The sequence below is a fragment of the Marmota marmota genome, unplaced genomic scaffold (assembly GCF_001458135.2).
Source record: "Marmota marmota marmota unplaced genomic scaffold, marMar, whole genome shotgun sequence".
Taxonomy (NCBI): domain Eukaryota; kingdom Metazoa; phylum Chordata; class Mammalia; order Rodentia; family Sciuridae; genus Marmota; species Marmota marmota.
Genome location: NW_025999894.1, coordinates 6130514 through 6153635, shown reverse-complemented (window position 1 = coordinate 6153635; position 23122 = coordinate 6130514). Strand labels below are relative to the sequence as shown.

The 23122-nt window shown below is 57.8% G+C and overlaps 1 protein-coding gene and 1 long non-coding RNA gene across 9 annotated transcripts in view; one reads left to right on the top strand and one right to left on the bottom strand.

The window, feature by feature from the left end:
• The window catches only part of Sdk2 (sidekick cell adhesion molecule 2), a 78049-nt gene that overhangs the window by 41285 nt on the left and 13642 nt on the right, over positions 1-23122 (top strand). For all 5 annotated transcript variants that reach the window (XM_015503497.2, XM_048795748.1, XM_048795754.1 and 2 more), the window contains 7 exons: positions 7760-7946; positions 10485-10622; positions 12935-13096; positions 15637-15762; positions 19977-20141; positions 21342-21482; positions 21727-21865. In XM_015503497.2, the coding sequence (XP_015358983.2) occupies positions 7760-7946; positions 10485-10622; positions 12935-13096; positions 15637-15762; positions 19977-20141; positions 21342-21482; positions 21727-21865 (1058 nt within the window). The remainder of the gene's footprint in view (positions 1-7759; positions 7947-10484; positions 10623-12934; positions 13097-15636; positions 15763-19976; positions 20142-21341; positions 21483-21726; positions 21866-23122) is intronic.
• Positions 3827-22823, bottom strand: LOC125613924. Of its 4 annotated transcripts, none has more exons than XR_007344516.1 (5): positions 22303-22823; positions 7125-10226; positions 6815-6999; positions 6311-6729; positions 3827-4511 (listed from the first exon to the last, which is right to left on the bottom strand). It is a non-coding gene; the product is annotated as an uncharacterized LOC125613924 (long non-coding RNA). The 4 variants fall into 4 exon arrangements; XR_007344520.1 differs by lacking the exon at positions 22303-22823 and having other exon boundaries at positions 7125-9116; positions 9691-10627; XR_007344521.1 differs by lacking the exon at positions 22303-22823 and having other exon boundaries at positions 7125-7480; positions 9691-10627.

Sequence of the window (23122 nt, the reverse complement as noted above, 5' to 3'; positions counted from 1 at the left end):
TGCCCTGCCAAGCCCAGCCCCAGACATATGGTCCCTCCTAGGAGTTATCTGGTCACCTGATCGCAACATTGATACTAATGAGATGCCCAGTGGGAAAGCTGCCGCTGGGTCATTTGAAATCTCTGCTCAAAAATCATTTCTGGATTTTGGATGGTGGCGTGTGTTCTAATGGGTCCCTAAAATTCATGGAGCCCTTTGGAACTCTTCAATCCTCTCGAAAGCCCATTAGACAGATGGGTTTGATACCAGTCGCCATCACACAGATGAGGAAACCAAGCCAGTTCAGGTGACTTTGATACAGAGGAGGAAACCCATTATACAGACGTGACCCCTTGTGTAGAGGCCCCCGTGCGGGTGAAGAGACCGAGACCCTGCGTGGGTAGCCTGTCGAGGGCACAGAATAGCAAAGAGTCAGAATTCAGGCCTCTGGCCAAGGAGCATGTCCCCTTAGTTGGAGACGTTGGGACACGTAGCCTTGGCCAGCTTGGAGGCCTGCCCCACCCCCAGCCAGGGTCGGGTCCACTCTGGTACCTGGCTGGCTCCTGGTCAGTACATGTCCTTCCAGAGAAAAGCCCTGGGCAGCATCCTGGGGTGTGGGCACACAGGGCATGAGCCGCAGGGCCTGGTGACCCCTTGGCCCAGCACAGGGGCAGCTGAGTCTCAGCCAAGGCCCAGCAAGCCTCCCACGCAGCCCCAGGGAAGGCAGAATCCAGGAGGGAGGAGGGCGGAGGGAGGAGGGAGGGAGGCATCTTGCCAAGGAAGCTCCCAAGATGGATCCCACCCTCCAGGCTGTGCCCAGGCGCGCCAGCTGGGAAAACCCAATACTGCACCCCAGCATATGCCTCCCAAGGAACGGGCAGGGCGCCGCGCAGAGCCAGCGCAGGCTGGCAGCCACCAGACTGTCGAGGTTTGGAAGTTGTGAGTTCACACACAGATCCAGGAAACGTGTGGGCGCCGAGGACAGGCACCGGTTCCAGAAAACACCTCCAAACCTGAGCAGCCGCCGTGGCCCAAACCGAGGAACCGGACACGGGCTGACCTCAGCCTTGGTTCACCTAGGGGGAGCCACGTATTCGTGTCACCGTCCAGCAAGCACGGCCGAAGTGATCCTGCGTTTGGGTCAGGCTGGGTGACGTGTGCGTGGACGGGCACCTTCGTGTGCAGGCCTCGAGCACCATCTCTCAGTCATTGGTTGACAGGTGTTCGTTGAGCAGTTATTTTCTGCCCAGCATTGTTCTCAGTGAGCAAAGAGACAATAGGAGCTTGAGTTTTTAGAGGGGAGGACATCACAATGTTCAAAATAAGTAATACTGCCAGATGATTAAGCAGGTCGAGGGGAGGGCTGAGATCCGAGGGGGAACCTCGAAACTTTAAACAGGGCTGTTAGGGAAGAGCTTAATAAGGAAGTGAGACCTGAACCAAACTTAAAGGAATACAGAGCACAAGGCACGTAGACCCAGAAGAGGAACATTCCAGGAAGAGCAAAGGTCCTGGGGTAGGCCAGGCTTTGGAGTGTCCACAGAGCAGCGGAGAGCCCTGTGAGCCCCCAGAGTGACTTGGGGAACATGACGAGAGATGAGTGCTGAGCAGGCCAGGCACCGAGGGCCCTCGGGGGCTTGGATTTTTACCCCGAGAGATGACAGCCCGGGAGGGCCTGGGCAGAGGAGAGACACTGGGATCGTGGACTTGGAGGGTCACTCTGGCTGCTGTGCTGAGAAAGGAAAGGACAGAAACTGGAGGAGGGACTGATCCAGCCAGGTGAGGCGACCCTGGGACTCACGCCAGGCAGAGCAGCCGTGAGGCACGGTGGCCTCGGGCTCCGCACTGAAGACAGAGCCAGAGGAACTGAGGGCCTAGGAGAGCCACCGGACACTCCAGGACCCAGGAGGACGGGACCCAAGAGGAGGCCGGAGGGGACCCAGGGTCCAGCTCCACCTATGTCCAGTGCAAAACCTCTGCTGGACATCTGCAGGACCCTTCAGAGAGGCTGGGGACACAACGGACCTCCAGCTGGCTCTAAGCTGCAGATGTGGACTGTGGAGCCCTCCGCGGGGAGACGGTGCTAAGGCCAGGAGGTTAACAGACATAAAGGAGGTTCTAAGCCTGACCTGAGAAAGGTCAGTCCACAGGAAGGCCCTTCTGGAGGGAGGCACCCCACGGCCACCGCCTGGGGGAGAGGAGCAAGGTGCAACCCGGGAGGCAGTCACGTGACCTTAAAAGGACATCACACCGATCTCGTTCTGCAGGTCTCGGTTGCTTTATTTAAGATTCTAGAATCCGGCCAGACGATTCGGCTTAGTGGGATTGGCAGAGCACGGCCCACCAGCCTGTCCAGACACCACCTTCTGGAAGTTAACTCTTATGGGGCCAGGTGTGGAGACGCACGCCGTGATCCCAGCAGCTCATGAGGCTGAAGCAGGAGGATGGCAGGTCCCAGGCCACCCTGGGGGACTTAGTGAGGCCCTGCTTCAAACTAAGAAGTTTTAAAAATGGGTGGGGATGTAGCTCAGTGGTAAAGCGCCCCTGGGTTCAATCCCCAGCACCAAAATATAATATATATACACACATATATCCCCAGTGCCAATTATATTTTTTCAGGAAGAATCTGTACTGAACACTTAGGGACTTTACCTTGTCATTATTCCTAAACCCACCCACCAGCCACGGTTGCCACAGCATTTGCGTTTTGCGTGGGGGAGTATTACCAACCTTGAGATGGTGAAGTGCACAGAGGATGTGCGTAGGTTGAATGCAACACTACAGCACCCAAGAGAAGAGACCTGAGTACCCTCGGACTTCGGCCTCTGAAATCCCCAGGGACTCAGGACAGGGTCATCCAGGGCTGGGACAAGGTACCATAGCCCAGCGGCCTCCCACCTGGGCCGTGTGCCTGCCTTAAAGCCCGGCTCTCCCCAGACAGCTGGGCTGCGCCCAGCGGGGGGATTTCACTCTGGCTGCAGCTCAGCCAGTTTCAGGTGCAGCAGGACAGGACAGGGACACAGCAGAGAGGAGTGGACAGAGGGGACGACCTGCAGGATGGGAGGAAACACCTGCAGACGGTGCCCCTGATCGGGAGTTCGGAGCCAGAACACGGAGCTCACTCAACTCAGAGCAAGAAAACCGGTGACCCGATTTAAAAGTGGGGCGAAGGACCCCCGTAGACCGTTCTCAAGAGAGGACCCATTAATACCCAGCAGGTGTGGAAAGGTTCTCAACGTCGCCAACGACCAGGAAGTGCAGGTGGAAGCCAGGGCCCCATATCAGCTCCCACCTGTTGGGGAGGCTGTCATCCAGGAGTCACAGATAGCGGGGGACCTGGGGAACCCAAACCCTGTGCGCTGTCCGCGGGGTGCAGATGGCCCGGCCTCCGTGCCAAACAGCCTGGAGGTTCCCCGGGAAGTTAAAAATCAAACTGCCATATTATCCAGCAGCCTCACTTCCGGGTATTTATCCAAATAAAGTGAAATCCGTTGGGCTTTTTGTGGGGTTGGTACTGGGGATAAGAGCCCAAGGGCACTTTACCGCTAGGCCACATCCCCAGCCCTTTTTATTTTTCTTTGGAGACAGAGTCTAAGTAAGTTGCTGAGGCTGGCCTAGAACTTGTGATCCTCCTGCCTCAGCCTCCCCAGTCCAAGATTACAGGTGCTACCAGGCCTGGCTGAAATCAAGATTTCCTTTTTTTTTTTTTTTGGTATTAAGGATTAAACCCAGAGCACTTTGTGACCGAGCTACTCTCGACCGCGTCCCTCGCAGAGGAAACAAACTGGGTTCAATCGGGCTGGCTGCAACATTAAGCTAAGAACAAGAGAACAAAAAAAAAAAAAAATCACACAACACAGAGTAGTTTTTTTTAAATCCAGGGCAGGACGCTCTTTGACATTAAGGGTCACGCTTCCTCGCTGGAAAGAGAGAGGACCTGTGTTTGGTTTATTTTATAACAGGGACATCAAAGGCAGGGATAAGGTTTCAAGGCAGAGTCGTGCTTCCTGATGTCTAGTGGTCAGCAGATTGATGACATCTTTTAGCAGGTCACACCCGTCTCAGGTGCTGTGCGGGATCTTAGGCAGAGGTTGAGGGGGACTCACCTGCATCACCCTGACTAGGAGTCCGCCATGCCAGACCTACCCCTCATCTGGCTACTGTGCGCAACGGTCCCCACACAGGGCCCATGGACGGCTCGTGACAAGCTACATCCCCAGCCCTTTTCTAATTTTTTAGAATTTTGAGACAGGCCCTCACTAAGTTGCTGAGGCTGGCCTGAACGTTAGATCCTCGTGCCTCAGCCTCCAGAGTTGCTGGGATTGGGGGTGCACCACTGCGCCCGTCTTGGAACCAGAATCTTGAAGAGATATTTGCCTCCCATATTCATTGCAGCCTGATCCATCACAGCCAAGATGTGGAACCAGCCTGAATGTTAATCCGTGGGTGAGTGGGTGGAGAAAGCGCAGCGTGGATGCAGACAGGCAGGGAATGTTACCCAACCTTCAGGAGGGAAAGCCTGCCGCTCGCACCTGCACCAACCCAGAAGACATTCTATTAAGTGAAATAAGCCAAACACAGAAAGACACATGCTACTTGAGCTCTCTTACACATGGAGTCTAAAGTAGTCAAACTCAGCGGCGAGGGAAAAATGAGATAGTCAAACTCATAGAAGCAGGGAAGGGTGATTGCCCGGCCAGGGAGCAACGGAGACTGCCCAGAGCCTAAGAAGTCCAGTTACACCGACAGATTCGTTCTGGGGGGTCTCGTGTACGGCTGCATAGTGACGATAGCTTATAGAACCGCACAGTGGGAATTTGCTGAGGGTAGACCTTAAGTGTTGTCAGCACACACAGAAGAAAGGGTGGGCCAGGAGCAGTGGTCACACCTGTAATCCCAGCAACTCAAATGACTCAGGCCAGCTCAGGAGGCTGAGGCAGGAGGATCGCCAGGTCAAGGCCAGCCTCAGCAACTTAGGGACTCCCTGTCTCAAAATAAAAAGGGCTCGAGGTGTCACTCAGTGGTTAGGTGCTCCTGGGTTCAATCCCCTGGATCAAGAGGGAAAAAGAGTAACTGTGAGCTGATGGGTGTGTGGATGCGCTTGGTTGCAGGGGTCGGTGCGCGGAGCATGGCCTTAAATACAGACAATTTTTATTTGTCAATTACCTCAATAAATCTTAAGGAAAGCAAGGACAGGGCACTGAGCAGGTAGAGGACAGTGGTGGCACGTCGTCACACGCTCCTGAGCCAGCCCTGTCTACGGGAGGCACATCCTCGCCTGCAGTGTTTCCCAGCACCAGCGAAGTGCCAGGCATGACCCTGGGCGCCTGGGACACAGGGGAGCCAAAGGGGCCCCGGCACCTGCCTCTGGAGCAGGCGTCCTGGCACTGCCACTCAGCCGCCGGCCCCCTGGGGACCTGGACCTGGCTCAGTCCCTTTGTGTACTTTGCGTAAGTCCTTCCTGCTGTTAATCATCGTCTCCCGAAGCCAGCTGCGTTCAGTGCCCAGACAAGAAGGCTTGTCTGTGTGTATGCCACCCCTGGTTGGTCCTGCGCCCTGACCTCCCCTCTCCAAGGGCCTGGGGCCAGCCATGACCCTCCCGCCCGCCCCACCCCACCCCACCCTGCACCACGGCTGTCCTTTCTCCAAGCTGTTGTTCACAGGGCACAAACACATTCTGAGATGTGTGTGTGTGTGTATGTGTGTGTGTGTGTATGACCAGCAGTTGAACCCAGGGTCTCAGGCGTGCTAGACAGGTGCTCTACCACTGAGCTACACTCCCAGTCCTCTTTCCTCTTTATGTTGAGACAGGATCTCACTAAGTTGCTGAGGCTGGCCTCAAAGTTGTGATCTTCGTGCCTCAGCCTCCTGAGTAGCTGGGATCACAGGTGCGCGTCACTGTGCCCAGCTTATTTCCCTCCTGATGCCTTTTTCTGACCTCACATTTTCTTCCAGTCATCCCCATTCTTTGGCTGGTCCCTTGGCAGCATATTCTTCAAAAAGAATCTCCTGGAGGGGCTGGGGTTGTGGCTCAGCAGTTCAGCACTCGCCTAGCAGTGCAGGGTGCTGGGTTCAATCCTCAGCACCACATAAAAATAAAATAAAGGTCTTGTGTCCAACTACAACTGAAAAAACAATTTTTCTAAAAAAAGGAAAAAAAACTTAAATAATCTCCTGGAATTTCTTCTGCATCCAACTCTTCTCCTCTTGTGTTCTCTCTCTCTCTCTCTCTCTCTCTCTCTCTCTCTCTCTCTAACTGTGGATTGAACTCAGAGACACTTAATCACTAAGCCACATCCCCAGCCCTTTTTATTTTAAGATAGGGCCTCACTAAATTGCTGAGGCTGGCTTTGAACTTGCAATCCTCCTGCCCCAGCCTCCCGAGCTGCTGGGATCACAGGCGTGCACCACGGTGCCTGGCACATTCTCTCTTGAACCCCCTCTGAGTAGGTTCTCAATCCATCACCAAGGAAGCGTTCACCCCTGGTCACCGTGCTCAGATCTCGGGTCTCGTCCTGACTTGGCAGCTGCTGGACGGGCCGTCCCTCCCTCCTCCAGGGCGGCTGGCTTCTCTGGCTTCTCTGGCCAGAGGCTCCCGCTCACTCTCCTTTGCTGTTCCAACTCTCCTCCCAACGCTGAGTGCCAAGGCCCTCTATCTACGGGAGTCTGTCGATTCTCCTGGTGTGCATTTCCAAATCCCACCTACGGGCAGACCTTTCCCCTCAACACAGGAGCCCTGCGTCCCCGTTGCTGTGAATGGACAAGGGAGGAATGAGTGGCTTTATGAATGACCACCTCAACTCCTGCCCATCCACCCAGGTAAGAAGAGGCTTACCTTCATGGGCTTCCTCCAGGTAAACTGAGACCTGGAAAAGCCGGACATGGAAAGCGTGCGGAAACCCCCTCCGGCCAGCAGGGGGCGCCAAATGATCTCGAATCCTCCAAGAGGTGCCCTTGGTTCAAAGTTCTAAACTAGTCGAAGAATCTGCCAGACTGGGTAACCAGGAGTATCAGCCCCTGCTGGAGGCGAGATCAGTGAAGCACCATGAGGCACCTGCTGCGCTCCTGGCCCGAAACCTGTAGACAGCTACCTTCCAAAGCTAGCCACGCCCCCCACGCCCGCCCCCGGAGGCACTGGGCCATACCTGTTCTCATGACCTTCACCTCCCATGACAACCGGGAGCTGTATACATGACAAAACTGCAGCTCAGAGAAGTCACCTGGCCAGGTCACTGCTAGTAAACAGCGTGCCCAGGCCACTGCCTTCTTAGCCGGCCTTCCTCTGTAGCAGGCTTTGCACACCAGTGTGGCCCGTGCTCCCTGGAGTCCTCGGTAACCTGCAGCAGGTCTGGGGGCCGGTGGCTGGGGCTCACCCTCTCCCAGCCACTCCCAGGTGGGGTGCTGCTGCCCGTGCACCCCCTTCAGCCGGGGTGGGGGGCTCTGTTGGCGCTCACCTCTCGGCTCAGCTTCCTGCCTGACAGCTGGCAGATTCCTCCAGGATCTGTAATCAGAGGCTGATGTCCAGTGGGAGGCCCTACAGGGACTGCGGAAGGAGCCGCCAGGGACTGCACCCGGTGGTGTTGACAGTCCCACTGTCAACTGGGGCCCTTGGCTGGGAAAAGCCAGGCCCTGGCGAGGTTTCTACAGCATCTCCTAGAAACTCCTGTTTCCTGGACGCCTCACACAGCGAATGTGTCTCTAAGGCCCCGGGTGGGCCAGGGCCAGGAGGGGAGCCCTGTGTCTCTGTCCCCCTCACTCCCACTGTCCTCTGTGCCCACAGATATATTTCTGGGAAGCCCAGCGGCAGAACCTGACGGAGCGCGTGAAGACGCTTTTCCTGGCTGAGAATGGCGTGAAGCTCAAGAACCTGACCGGCTACACTGCCTACATGGTCAGCGTGGCGGCCTTCAACGCCGCAGGAGACGGGCCTCGGAGCACCCCCGCCTGGGGCCAAACCCAGCAAGCAGGTGGGGAGAGACCCCAGGGAGAGGCTGGTCTGCCTCAGAGGGGCGGCTGCCTGATCCGCTGAGGATCTGGGCTGGGCACTCAGGACCCCAAGACATCCTCAGGGTGCGAGAACCCAGCCCCAAAGAGGGGCCCAGACAAGAGAGCTCAGAAAAGAGAAGCTGTCCCCATAAGCTGGGAGAAAGCCCCCACGTCTCACCAGCACTCACCCCGGCCCCAGATTCCTACTACCCCCTGCCTGGCTCTCCCCTCCTCCCTTCATCCCCCTGCCTCTGTTCATCCGGCCAATATTTGAGGTCCTCTATGAGCCCACACTGTGCTTGATGCCAGGGACAACTGGTCCAACAAGTCCCCACCCTGGTGAGGGATGGGAATCTAAGCAAATAGATTAGTTAGCCACAGTGGGTGACTTGGCCTCAGGAAGGTGGGGACATCTGAGCTGAGGCTTGGCTGAGAAGAGGCCAGCTGTGGGAAGTTCGGGGGGGGGGTGGACCTGAGGGGGAGGTTCCCAACAGCAGGTGCAAAGGCCCAGCGGCTGGAGGACAGTGCAGGGACACAGAGAAAGCCCAGTGTCCACAAGAAAATGGGGTGAAGGTGAGGCCTCTGAGGGCCTGGGGGATAGGGGTGAATTCTAAGGGGCACAGAAGCCCTTGGAGGGGTTAAGCAGTTGAGCAATGAGATCTGGTTAATATTTTGAAAATCATTGCTTTTTTTTTTTTTTAAAGAGAGAGTGAGAGAGAGGTAGAGAGAGAGAGAATTTCAACATTTATTTTTTAGTATTTGGCAGACACAACATCTTTGTATGTGGTGCTGAGAATCGAACCTGGGCCACACGCATGCCAGGGGAGCACGCTACCGTTTGAGCCACATCCCCAGCCCAAAATCATTGCTCTTAATGCCGGACAGAGGACAGACTGTGAGGAGAGAGACTGGAGGCAGGGAGGCCAGATGGGAGGCTGGACAGGAGGGTAGATCAGGAAGGGATTCTGTGGCCAGCAAATGTGGAGCCAGCCATGTAGGACCCAAGGCCTCTTCCTGGGCAGAACCACCCTGGATCCTCCTTCCAGTACCCATGATGGGCAATACCCGGGAAAGGTCTCCCCATAAAACACATCTGTTACCCAAGGTCCTCCAGCTGGTCATGGGGGAGCAGAGGCTGGAACCCGGGATTCCTGGGAGAACCAAGAGTTCTCACTGCATCTTTACTGAACACTAGGAACCTTTCCTGGCCAATGTTTCCTAAAAAACATACTGTATGACAACTATTTGCGTAGCCTGTCCATTGTGTCGGATGTTGTAAGGAACCTAGAGAGGATTTGGGGCATGGGAAGAGGGGCATAGTTTCTACACAAATGCTGTGCCATTTTATTTGAGGATCCTGGGCTTTTTAAATCCATGGGGCTCCTGGCACCTGTCCCTGTGGTTATGGAGGACCACTGCAGGCTTCTGCCCCGGCCTCCCCACAGCCCCTTCCACCCCAACGCTCTCCTTGCAGCGGATCATGTTTGTTCTTAAATAGCTGCAGGGAGCAGGCGCCCCAGGCTGAGGCTGGGCTATGAGCATCCGAATGTGCAGGTCTCTCGTCTATCTGTCTGTCTGTCTGCCCGTCCCAGCCACTCTCGGCCAGCGTGTTGGGGCCGGATGTGAGGCTCTAGGAGTCTGGAAGCTCCCGTGGCTGCGGCGGCAGGACAGAAGGTTCTGTCCCACGTCTCTACCCAGGGGAGGCAGGAAGGGCCCTGAGCTCACCTCCCTCCTTCAAAGGCGCTCGGGACGGAGCTGCCCACGCTGCCTCCCGAGCTGGCGCTTCTGGAGCCGGAAGCCGGTCCAGATTAGCTCCAGCCCTGCGGGGAGGCAGCGCCGGACAATAATAGCCTGTCCATCCGGGACAGTGGAGGGGGATGCTTCCTGCCTTCCTCTCGGTCCCCCTCTGAGGCCCCCCACCCATGTTTCAGGACAGCGGCTGAGAAACATCCCTGCCCCTCCGGAGCCTTTGACCGTCCTTGGCTCTGGCTCCTCCTGACAGCATGGTGTCTCTGGGACGAGCTGGGGCAAGGGGAAGGCCATTCTGCCAGCTACGTCCCGGCCTCTCCTTGATTAGCGTCCTCCTTGTGGTCTGAGGCCCGCACACCCCACCTCCTCACTCACCAGGAAAGTCGAAAGCTGCACCCCTCAAAGCCAGGAAGTAGCCTTGCCCCACGGTGACCCTGGACGTGCGATGGCTGGCCCCGGGCTGCTAGCCAGGCTCACAGCCGCTCCTCAGGGACAAGTCCAAATTCTCCAACCTGAGGGGGAAATGCAGCTCCCTTTTCTTCCTGTTCCAGGGTCTTCAATCTGGGAAATTCGAGTGCTAACATGGAGGGAGGCGGGGAAGGGGTCCAGTGGCCTCTGGTGACCCCTCCTGCAGCCTTGCTCTAAGCCGGGCATTCTTGTTCTTCCCGGGCCCGGGCCCAAGCACTCCCGCTAGTTTCTTGGAACCAAACCCAACACTTTGAACGTCCGTCCGCAGAAGGAGAAAACAAAGTCCTGTGCTGTCTCCCCAGCCCCCAGCGCGCCCAGCTCAGTCAAGTTCAGCGAGCTGACCACGACCTCAGTGAACGTGTCCTGGGAAGCCCCGCAGCTCCCCAACGGTGTCCTGGAGGGCTACAGGGTGGTCTACGAGCCCTGCACCCCCGTGGACGGTGAGTGGACCTGCCCCACACAGCCCCTGTCCTCCGGGGTCCCTGCCACAGTCGCTGTGCACTGGTTAGAAGCAGTGAGAGTCTTCCCCCCTTACAGGAACAGGGAAACTGAGGCCCAGACCAGGAAGAGGTGTTCCCAAGGCTGAATACCAGCAAGTTGAGGGGTCGAGGGCAGCATTCTATACCCCCCAACTTCTAGACAGAGAATCCTAAAATCCATTCTTCCCCTCAGTCAACCAAAAGCAGAGCAGCCAGGGAAACCTGGTCTCCAAGGAGGACAGGTCTGTATAGGGACCATGAAGAAGGGGACCGCTGGCAGTCCTGTCCTACCCCAGCGCCTCCCGAACCCCAGAGTTCTCAGCCCTCCTCCAGGGCCGTCCTTCTTTGCCCTTTGGAGGGTCAGTAACCCCTTTGAGAATCTGCTCAAAGCCTCGGAGCCTCTCCCCAGGAAGATGCACAAGTTGGGGGTCACTGCACCCCTAATGCCATCTGCCAGCTGCAGATCAAGAGACCTGCCCCACAGATGCCCCTCACACCTGAGCCCCGCTCACCAAAGCTGCCCTCAGACCCTCCTGCCCTCCCTCTAGGCCCCTCTTCCAGGCCCCAGGCAGGGCTCGTTGGACCCTGAAGGGGACATCAGACACTTGCCTGCTTTCCTCCCCCAAGGCTGCCCAGACACGGGGTGTGAGCGAGCTCGGCTGAGCAGGGTGCCCAGAAACAGCTGTTCCCCATCTTCTGGGGACCGGGGTCTTAGAGGCAGGGAGGAGGCTGGGTGGCTTGAGGCCTGGGACTTGCTGGTTCTAGCGAGCTGTTGGGCAGTGGCTGGCCTGCCATGGGTGCTCTGGTGGCAGGAAGTGACCACTTCTGTGGTCATCCCTCTTGCTCTCATGCCTCCCAACAATGGAGCCTGGTAATAACAAGGGGCAGAGCCTGGGAACACTCTGCTGCCAGCAGTTCTGGGTCAGTGGAGGGAACAATGACCCTCAGTCTCCCCGGCCACCACCTGGGTGCCAGGAGCTTGTCCCGCAGAGTGGACCTGTGCGTTATGATACCAAGGGGGAGTGGGGCCTGAGGAGGAGACCTGGGGACAGGTCCCAGGACAGAGGTCACAGAGACAAGATGCAGGGGCTCAGTACAAACTTCCGGCTGACCTGTATCTGCTTACGTTTTCCCGCCCTCCCCGTCACATCCCAGCTCACCGTGAGACTGGACGAAGCCCTGTCCGGCCAGCACCATGTCTGCCCAGGTCCTGCTCCAGCCCCGGTGTGGGCCAGCAGCAAACCAGCCTCCCAGGACTCCAGCAGCCCCCTCCCCTGCAGGGAAAACCAAGGCCCAGCAGGCAAGGGGTGTGTCCAGCAGTGTCAGGGAACAGGTGCCCCGTGTCCTGGTCCTGACTCCCGCTGTCCCACCCTCTCATTGTTCCCTCCTCAATGAATCGACCAGGCACCCCCCGTGTGCTGGGCGCTCTGTTCTTATGTTTAGGGTGCTCCCTGTTTAGGGTGCTCTTAATCCCCTGGATCAATAGAAGAACCAGCTGAAGCCAGGCTGGGAGACATGCCCAAAGACACCCAGGGCCAGCGCTGGGGTCTGAGCCCAGCCCATGGACTGCAAAACCTGTCCCTGCATGGTGACCAGCATGGACCTTGGAATGGGAAAGGAACTTGGCCCTTAGGGAGGCTGGCAGTGAAGGGGCTGGACTCAGAGCACACACCCCCACCTGAAAGCAGCCCCCAGCCTGCCCTCTGGTTGCCGTGACCTGGGGTGCCGGGACAGCCTCATTTCTGTCCTAAAAAGGGGCAGGTGATGGAGGCCCTGGGGGATCTCAGCTCCCTTTGGAGGACAGAGGAGACTAGAGGTGGGATTGGGGGTAGGGCCAGGGTGGGGTCTGGAGCCGGTCACCGGTGTCCCCTCCAGCTCATGGAAAGACAGAAGGCTTTCCTGACAGTGCCTAGAATTCAAGTTCCACAGGACGTTATATAGGAGATAAAAGTGGGGTGATGTCATTGTGGGGTACCGTTGTAAGTGCAACAGGATGGTGAGTGCTCTTCCCACCGGGTGCTACCGGACCCTGTTCAGGTCACAGATGTTCTCAAGGTTTGACCACTACGCGCTCTCTCCAAGAACAGTTAGAGGACTGTGCTCTGGGAAACTGAGTGGCCATGGGGCTGGTGACATTTCAGCCTGATTTCCAGGGGTACAGGCTTAGCCTGTGTCTGGGGGCTCAGGCTGCTGCCCCTGCCCCACAGCTCCGAGTGGCCCCTGTGGCCTCGCTCCTACGAGCTCTTCAACCCCTGCTCACTGTGCCTCCCCAGGGGTCAGCAAGATCGTGACAGTGGACGTGAAGGGGAGCAGCCCTCTGTGGCTGAAGGTGAAGGACCTGGCCGAGGGCATGACCTACAGGTTCCGCATCAGAGCCAAGACCTTCACCTACGGGCCGGAGATTGAAGCCAACGTCACCACAGGCCCAGGAGAAGGTAGGGGAGCAATAAGCACTTCAGCACCCCAAATCAGAGGGGGCCCCCAGGTGTCAAGAGCTGTGCTAGACCCTGCAGACAGAATGGGAGCTCAGAGCTGGCTCTTCCCCCGCCCATCCCCTCCCTTCCTCGAGCCTCCTGGGCACTGTACTTGGTTAATGGCATCTGAGTCCTTGGGATCCTTAAGTCACAAACCCAGACTCTCCTCTCAGGGCTCAGTCCTGTCCACGTGCCCCTTTCTTTCCCTCCCAGCCTCCAGCACCTCCTTCTAGGAAGGATGCAGGTCAGTAGGTCCCCTGCCTCTGGCCTGGCCCAACCCCAGAACCACCAATGCCCTCAGAGTGGGTACAGAAGAGTCCCCTCAGCTCCTGTTACAGTGTGCATTCCAGGGTGCGGGCTCAGAGATGTTGATTCCCTGGGACGGAGGGGGCACCCAGCAATCTGCACTAATCACAGGAATACCTGGAGGGTGTGACCACTTTGGCACCTCTGGGAATTTTGGTGGAGCAGGCAACCTCTGAAGAGCCAAGCCCCTCACCCTCCGCCCAGCCACCTTTACACCACAAAATGCCATTTTGTATTTACGCATGTCTGAACTCTCTGCTTTTGAAGCCCTCCCCGATCACTCCCCTTAACCATCCCCCTTCTCTGGCGTCCTCCCCCAGTTGTGTGTGGCGCCAGGTTTAGGCTCCAGAGTCCTGGCCCAGCCCATCCTGAACACAAGAGCCACCTCTCGGCCATGTTGCCCACCCCCTCCTTAACTCAGAAAGTCCGCAGCCTATCCCAGACGTCCCCTGCCCTCCCTCCGCCCTCCCCACCCACACAACGGAGACCTCTCCCCAGGAGGCCTGGGCTCTAGGGGGGAGCAGCGCCCAGCAGAACCCTGGTCTCCTGTCCTTGCATGTGCAGCGGATTTGTCTCCCGCTGGCGGCCCCAGCTGGCCACTCCTCCCTTTTCCTTTCTGGTCACTTTCTGTTCCCGGGAATGGTTCTGCAGAGGAGCAGACCTGTCTGTGGGCACCCTGAAGAGAAAGGCCGCAGGGCACTGGAGGCAGCGGCCAGCTCCACCCTGCACCTGACCCCAGCCCCACCCTAGACGCATGCACCTGAGTCTTCCCAGGAACCACAAGCAGGAAGGGCCCTGGCCAGCAAAGGGAGGGCTACTCAGTGGCTGGGGACAGGAGAGGGTCACCCGGAGGGTAGCTATTCTATGGAAGGTGGGAGATGCAGGCAGGAGGCTGGAGAGACACCCAGAAAGAAAGAACATGGCCGCCCAGCCCTTACGGGTGGGAGGAGCCTGCGGGGAGCCCCGGGCAGTGCCCCAGCCCCTCCCTCAGCCCTGAGCACTGTCCTGTCCCAGGGTCACCCCCACCCTCCACACCTGAAAGATCCAGCTCTACTGTCCCCTGTCCTGCAGGCAGGATGCTCCTCAGGGCAGGGAGGGAGGAAGGAGATAAAGTCCTCCAAGGCCGCAGTGCAGGACAGACGCAGAGGCCCAGCAGTGAGCTGCCCAGCCGTGTGACCAGTCCCTGGCCTCCTGTCCAGGCCGACATGCTCTGCTGGCCTGGAGGAGCTTCAGTGCAGTGCTGGGCTCTCTGCCATTTTCACCAGGCAGCCCCCAGCCGCCTGTACTCCAGCACCTTCCTGGGTCCCAAAAGCACCCAGGGAGCACCTACTATGTGCCGGGCTCTGGAGAGGCCAAGCTCATGTCTGGGGGAAGCAGGCTTGGTGGATGACAGCAGGAGGGACGGGGGCTTGGAGACAGCAGCAACCCAGAGGACGGGTACCCCACTTGCCCTGGCAGGTGCTCCCCAAGAAAGGAAGGGGCGCGGGGCCCTCTGTACACAGATGCCTGACACTCCTCCGTCTACAGAAGCAACCTCCTGTCTCCTGCTCTGGTTTCCTGGCTGGCGATGTCCCAGGCTGCTCCCTGGACACACCTACAGGCCAGAAGAGCGGCAGGGAGCTCAGTTCTTCCTCCTTCCGCCTGCCCAGGCTCCTGGGGCCTCCTCTCTCCTCACCTGGCCTAGCAGCAAGAGCAGTTGGGGGCAGGGAAAGTTCAAGCAGGAGGTAGGGCGATGTCACCATCACCTGCCAGGAAAGGAGAGTGGGAGCACTTCAGCCCCCTCCCAGCCAGCACTCCCATCTGCTCTCACGGCGGCCACCTCTGCCGCCCCCAGGACACATCCCGTCAGGCCTTAGCCTCCCGGAGGCCCTTCTAGATGGACACACTGAGGCACACTGGAGGGACATGAAAAGTGATCGAAGTCACCCATCCGATCATTTCTGGGCTGGGACCAAACCCCTTTGACTCTTTCCTGCTTATCTCATGCCCTCCGCTGCCCTGGGATTGGAAGTGGGGTGCAGGGGTGACCAGCAGGGTGCACCCTGGCGGGCCTGAAGGAAGCATGCTCCTCGGGCCTCAGCATCGCGGCTCTGGCCGGGGTGGGCTGGCCGCCCGGCTCCTGCTCCTCCAGCCCAGGTTGAGGGGCTGGACGGCTGCTGGGTTCTGTAACCCCTCGCCCACTGTGTGGTTTGCAGGTGCCCCAGGACCTCCAGGAGTGCCCATCCTCGTGCGGTACAGCTCTGCCATCGCCATCCACTGGTCCAGCGGAGACCCTGGCAAAGGGCCCATCACCCGCTATGTCATAGAGGCCAGGCCTTCAGGTGGGCGCACACTGGGATGGGCCCTGCCTGGCTGGGCTGCCCCTCCCCCTGGGCCGAGTCTCCACAGCTCTCTTCCTGCCCCTTCCTGAGCCCCCACATCATGCTATTGCGGATGGGGGGCTGCCGGGGCCCTGTTGGGGAGGGAGAAACAGGGGCCTGGGGCTCCTCTGAGCTGGACTCTTGCTTGGGTGAGAAGCCACCAGAGAAGGACTCTTAGTTCTAGGCGAGGTCTGATCTGGGTTGAGGATGATCACAGAAACCAGAAGAATGTGGCGCACGGTGGTTAAATCCCACATCCTCCCGAGCGCCTGGCGGACGCTGCTTGGCCGAGGAGGGCCCGCTGCCTGTCAGCTTGTCTCTGCATCCTGGCCCTGGCAGTTCGTGCCCTTGCACCGGCCTCTCCTGTCAAGCCTGAAATCCAATCACAAGAAGTTCCAAAGCCATCATCAGGGGATGAGCAGCTGATAAGTCACTCGGGGCGACTGCTCTCTGTCCCCTCCTGTTTCCCTGCTTCCTGGGCTCCCCTTACAGGACCCCTGTTCCTGGGTCGTCAGGTTTCCAGGTTAATCAGAGGCACCACGGGCAGCCAAGCGCGGCAGGCTTGTTTTGGGGTGTCATGCGGATCTGTGGCTGTGAGATTGAATCCGGGAAAGGAAAGACTTTGTTGCTCTAACCCGATAGCAAATAATAATCATAATGAGAAGTCCTCAAGCGGATCAATACCTAAAGCTTCCCATGCGGAATATCGAATCATTCCAGAGACAAATCAGTACCACCTCTGCAGAGTCGAGGGCTAGTCATCCCCAAAAGCAGAGTTAATAACTCTAGGAGTTCCCAAGGCCGTTGCCACCAGCCATTGTCTTAATATTCTGCTAATAATCACAGTTGCAGTAGCTAATCCATCTAGCAGCTCAGATGCGCCAAATTGCCTGAGATTCACATGGTGCTGGCTCAGTCCCCGCTCCAGATGGTCCCTCCCTGCCCCTCTAGTGCAGGCAGCTGAGTTGGCCAGGAGACCACTGTGTGCTTCTCCCAACTGGGGCCTGCGCCTGTTTATCCCACCACGTTGGCCGACCTGGTTGCCAGCTATGGAATTTTGGCCCTGGACTCCAGCCTGTGGATTTTCCAGTGTCCCTAGGGAGGCCCAGCACGAGCCTTGGAGTTCTAAGTTTGGGTGCCATGACATCAGCTCGTCTCTGCCCTCCCAGCCCTGGCAGTTGGTGCCGTTGTACCGGCACAGGTGGAATCGAGGACTGAGCAGAAAAGGAAGGACCAAGACAACACTTAATAAAAGGCCAGGGCCAAGCAGCCCCAGAGAGCCCCGCGGCAGCCCTCTTCCACCCAAGGGGAAGAGGGGCAGGAGCCAGGGCTGGGGAATTGTCTTGGCCGTCCCCTGAGGCTGTTGGCAAGAAGCCTCCTGTTCCAGGATAGGCAGCCCCTGTCCTCCCAGCCTGCTGCCCACCTCTCATGCTCCCTCTCTGCTCCCAAGCTCCTTATCTTCAGGACGAAATAGCTCTCGTGGTACCTTGTCCCTGCCTGGCTTGTGCTTTGTGTTATACAAAAGAAGCAGAACATCCCACTTTCTACAGGCTGGGGAGGTACCTGGCATGGCCGGGAGGGATTCACTCTGGGCACTTAAAGACCCATGGACCTGCCCTGCAGACCAGCCAGCTCCCAGGGCTGAAGGCCAGGGCCACAGTGACACGTTCCAGAAGCTTCTGGCCTGGCCCTGCTGCCCCGGCCCCACCCTTTGTCTCTGTCTGTGGTAGAATAAGGGGAGAGAGACAGCAGGCAGGAGACCTCAGCTTCTAGAAGGCAGCAGCAGAGTCCCCCACCAGCCTGCAGGCAGTGAATTAGCCCTTGATTGCTCCAGGCACTGTCCTAGGCACCAGAGGAAGTTCAATGCCAGGAGCCGGACCACCCCAGGCGGAAACTCCAGCTCTGCCCCTGTGGCAGAGTGACCTGGGGAAGATGACTTAAGCTCCCTGAGCCTTGGTTTTCTCATCTGAAAAAGGGGATAGCAGTTCCTTCCTCTCACCATTGCCCTGGCATGGAGAGGAAAGCAGGGAGTTAGGGTGTCCTTGCCATTATCCTCACAATAGCTTCTGCAAGGTGAGCAAGAGAACCCAGTCACCTGCCCCAAATTCTGGCCTTTCAAGGCAGGAAGCACCAAAACTGGGCACAGGCCAGGGGAGAAAGACTTGGTTCATTTATTCAGCAAACACTTAGAAGGCATCTGTGCTGGGGGCTCAGTCTGCACCGAGACCAACAAGGCCAGAGCCTTGCCCTGGAGGAATTTTGCAGCCGAACAAGAAAGAGATTGAACAAAAGATAGGATGTGTGTACAAGCAGAGACTCAGGAACATCAGACCTTCCATGAGACTGAGGCTCAGGACGCTGAGCCTTGGGTGAGGAGAAGCTGTGAAGATTGGCAGGGCCCCTGTCACCTTCCCCAAGTCAGCAAGGTCCACACTGGACGGGAACAGGCTGCCCTTAGCTGGTCCTGCCACATACTTGGTCCAAAAGTCAGAAACAGCGATAGGACCCCGGGCAACTCTGCTGGCGCTCTGGACTGAGACGCTGGTTCTGTTAGAAACGCTGACCCCTCCAGGCCAGGGACGTGATGCTGAGCAGGGAGCCGGCTTCAGCCTAGGGGCAGCTCTTTCCGGAAGGAGTTCAGGAGCCTGTCGAGAGGGGCTGTGGGGGTGAAGCCGGAGGTGCTGCTCCCGGAAAGCAGCCTGGAGGGCCCACTGGTGACTGGGTGAACGCCTGGAGGCGGCCACTGGGGGAGGACATGTGAGCTCAGTCCCCCAAGGTGCTTCTAAGACCTCTGGCCCCTTGTCCCCATGAAGAAGGGGTCAGACGACGGCCCCAGGGGCCTTACTCCAAGGAGACATTTCCAATTATCTCTCCTCTAACCTCAGCAGGAAAGTGCCTCCCTCCAGAGGCCAGGCTGGTCCCCGTACCCCACGCAGAGCATCTGGCCAGGGCCCCTTCTGGCCTCCCTGCCACCATGATGGATGCCACAGGGCCCTGGCAAAGCTCGCCTCGTGGGGCAAACAGACAGGGGCCAAGAGACATCGTCCCTCTTTCTTCTCTGATCTCTGCTCCTAAGAAAAGTGGAAGTGAGCCAGTCTTGGTGGTGCACCCCTATAATCCCAACAACTCGGAGAGCTGAGGCAGGAGGATCGCAAATTTGAGGCCAGCCTTAGCGATTTAAAGAGGCCCTCAGCAACTAAGTGAGAACCTGTCTTAAGAGTTAAAAAGACCTGGGGGTGTGGCTCAGTGGTTAAGCACCCCTGGGCTCAATCCCTGGTAAGAAAAAAAAAAAAAAACAAGAGAAGAGGTAGCCCAGAATGATCCCGGCCACTCGACCAAGCCTTCTCAGGAAACCTGAAGAAAAACAGGTGTAGGGGTGGGTCCTCTTACTTCCACCTGCTGCCACTCCATGTTTTAAGTAGGAAAGGGGATCAGGAAAGGTAGGGGCCCAGTTGGGTGAAGTAGAATATTCCCATATGACAAGATCTTAGACAGCCTCTTACATCAGAGTTACCAGCCATTTTAGTAACTCAGAAAACACAAGAGGTGGAGCTCATTCTATGCAAGGGTAAAGAGGTTGAATCTATTTCTCCAGGTGTGGTACAGGTTGGATCTCCTTTCTCCGAAATTCCTGGGACCTGAGTGGTTTGGACTTAGGATTTTTTTTTTCAGATTTTAGAATATTTGTACATATATAATAATAAGATATCTTGGGGCTAGGACCCAAATCTAAACACAAAATTTACTTCTGTTTCCTATACATCTTATGCACATTGCCTGAAGATAACGTCACACAATAGTTTAGTAATTTTGCTCATGAAATAAATTTTCGTGGTGAAGAATTTTCCACTTCTGGTCTGTCTCCTAGTGCTCAAAACATTTTGGGTTTTGGAGCATTACAGATTTTAGATTTTCAGATTAGGGATGTTCAACCTGGATTGGGTTGGTTGATGCTGTATTTTCTGCTTTGTGCATATTTTATTAATGTTTCACAGATGTCTTAATAACAAAGAATAAAAGACACACTCCAAACTCCAAAAAGCATCCACTGGGGACGCCTCAGCACCAAGCACTGAACCCAGTGGCCACCCAATGCCTTGGGGAGTGGCGGGATGGGTTTGGGCAGGACTCGAGGCTCCTCTCACCTGTGGCACCCCCTCTCTGTGCTCTTGCAGATGAGGGGCTCTGGGACATCCTCATCAAAGACATCCCCAAGGAGGTGAGCTCCTACACCTTCAGCATGGACATCCTGAGGCCGGGCGTGAGCTATGACTTCCGGGTCATCGCAGTCAACGACTACGGCTTCGGCACCCCTAGCAGCCCTTCCCAGTCTGTGCCAGGTACCGGCTTGTGGGACAGGGAGCAGGGGAGCCCCATGGAAGAGCCTTGATGGCAGTGACTGGGCAGTGGGGGAAGAGGAGAGACCCCACACCAGGGCACAAGAAACATTGGGGTGGCCACAAAATGATATGTCCCATCAGTTCCCCAAAGCTGCAATCTCTGGGGGAAGCTGAGGGCCTTGGAGCTCTGGGATTCCCTTCCTGGGACTTCAGAGGACCTGGATAGGGCAAAACAGTGGACCCCAGATGAGAACTTCCAGGAGCTCACCACCCAGGAGGTTTGAGGGTGCCAGGCCATAAACTGTTTCCACGGAAACTGCTTCCTGGAATAGACGGGGCCAGCATCCTGTAGAACAGCAGCTAACCCAGGGGCCTCGAGGACCTGACTCAGCAGCGTCTAGGTGAGCTCAGATAGGCAGACGCCCCCACTCCTTGTTCTTCCCAGCCGGCATATCTCAGAGCTCACACAGGACCACGTCTACACCCAGGATCCAGATCGGATCGCTAACTTTACTTGGAGTTGTACAGCCCCTTTCTCCAAGGCACAAAGGCAGCTCAAAATTCCTACACACAGGATGAGCTCAGAAACACAGCCTCCCCCCTACCCCCATGCACCTGCTCCTTCGCCCAGGTTGATAGAACCGAGTCAAGGGCTAGAAATGCTCTGACTGGGGCAGAAGAGCAACCCCTCACCAGCAGCAACCCGGATTCCTCTTGGCTGGGTGCACGAAGCACAGTACTTGAAAGAAAGGAGCTGGACCAGGAAGAGCATCCTCAGGCTCCGTGGTCCAGCCTCCCAAGTCCCTGCTTTCTGCCACCAGATAAAAGTTCCATCTAAACGGAACCTTGGGGAAACTCACCCAGGTCTCCTGCGGGCCAGAGAAGCACCCACACAAATTCAAGTCTGCCTAGCAAGGAGGGAGAAGGACAAGCAGCTAGCACTCTGCTGCCCCAGTTCCTGTGCCCCTGGCAGACATCATGAGTCAATCCCAGCGCTCTTACCTAAGGAAGCAACCCCAGAGCCTTTTGTAAAACGGCCCCCGAGGCTGTCCTTCGCCAAAGATGAAACGGTCCTTCAACCTTGTCTCAGATTCTTCCTCCTTCGGGGGACAGAGACCCACCAACCCTAATCTGCATGAGCTGTGGCGGGAGGCTTGGGCCAGGAGCACCCTGGACCTGACACCCATATCCTCGTTCCAGCCCAGAAGGCCAACCCCTTCTACGAGGAGTGGTGGTTCCTGGTGGTCATCGCCCTCGTGGGCCTCATCTTCATCCTGCTCCTGGTCTTTGTGCTCATCATCCGAGGCCAGAGCAAGAAATATGCCAAGAAGACAGACTCGGGTGAGTGAGCCGGCACCCAGCCCTGCCGCTGGACTGGACTTTCGCGTGTCTCCCTTTTGGCCAGGGCGGGGTGGGCAGGTTGCTCTCCTGGCAGTGCCCTGCTCAGGTAGGGAACATCGGGCTCCTGGACGCCATCTCAGTCTCTTATTCAGCTCGGCAGAAAGAGGGGAGCCCTGCCGGGTGAGAGAGTAGGTGGGCTGGGAGGCCACAGGTCTAGAGGTGTCTACCTCTCCCCCCACCACAGGGAGCAGTGCCAAGTCCGGAGCCCTGGGCCACGGGGAGATGATGAGCTTGGACGAAAGCAGTTTCCCCGCCCTGGAACTCAACAACCGCCGGCTGTCCGTCAAAAACTCCTTCTGCCGAAAGAACGGCCTGTACACCAGGTAGTGGGCCTTCCGCGCAGGGAGGGGTGCGGGATGGGGGCTTGGGGGCCAGAGCTCAGGGCCCCGCAGTGCAGGCTGGGGGCGTGCTGGGAAGACCACAGAGCAGGCGCTGCCCACTTGGCCTTCCTCGGTAGCAGCCACAGCCCAGGGCACACCGGGGAGTTCACGAGGAGGTGGGTGCTAAGTGGACCCCTCAGTGGCAGCAGAATGTAAGCAACTTGGAATTTTTGCAAGTTAACCCAGGGCGAGCCGCTCCAGTGCCTGCCTGCAGGGGGTCACATGACCCAAGGTGAGCCGGGCCCGCTGAGGCACCTGGCCGGCTCCTCGGGGACCTTTGCCAGGTGCACCCCCACCCCATCCTTCGTGGCCTATCCCCTCCCCATCTGGGACAGTGTGGAAGCCCCTCCCTGGTCCGTATTAATGCCGCAGCCGCCCACCTGCCACCCGCTGCAGCACCTGAAGGCAGCCGAGGGAAGGCGGAAGCCGACGGCACCTGTCCAGCCTCTGCTGCTCTGGCTCCTCTCTAACTCCATCCAGCCCCGCTGCTGCCAGGCTGCCCTCTTCCAAGGCAGGGGCCACCGCTGGGGCCTCTGCCGATAGGATGCGGTCACTTTCTACCCCCAGGAGCTCCAGGGGGGTTGTGACTGCAGCCAGGGGCTCCTGTCCCCAGCCTCGGCCCTATTGACATTCCTGGCTCGTTGGACGCAGCAAGCAGGGGGGAGCCTCTCTCAGGGTGGACTCACAAAGCTTCTCTCTGTCTCTGTTTTGGAGGGACAAGCCATGTGTGTGCTCACGGTGGGGGCCAGAGGGGAGGACGGAAAGCGGGGCTCACAGGCTCTCATCCCTAGCCAAATCCGACCTTCCTTAGAAAGGGCCACTGGAGGCTGTGTGGCAGGCCCAGCGGGCCCTGCATGCCACAGCAGCCCGCCAGGCTGGCTCCAGGGCCCTGCCTCATGGAACAAGGGGCCATTTCACCAATGGCCTCACCTCCTGCCTCTCCCTACATCTCCCGCCCACCGGGTGCACATCTAGGCCCCTGTGTGTCCCCTGCCCACTGTGAATACACAGAAAATCTTGTTTGCACCAAACCAGCCCCAGGTTCCAGGGCCCTGAAGGCAGCCACAGGGTCGGTGCACCCTGCATGTTGCCAGGGCAGCCTCAGCACGGTGCCCATTCTTTCCCTCCTCCTCCAGGCTCCTCTCCCCAGGGCCAGCCGAAGGTATGTGGTCACAGAAAAGAGGAACCCATGTGGCCTGG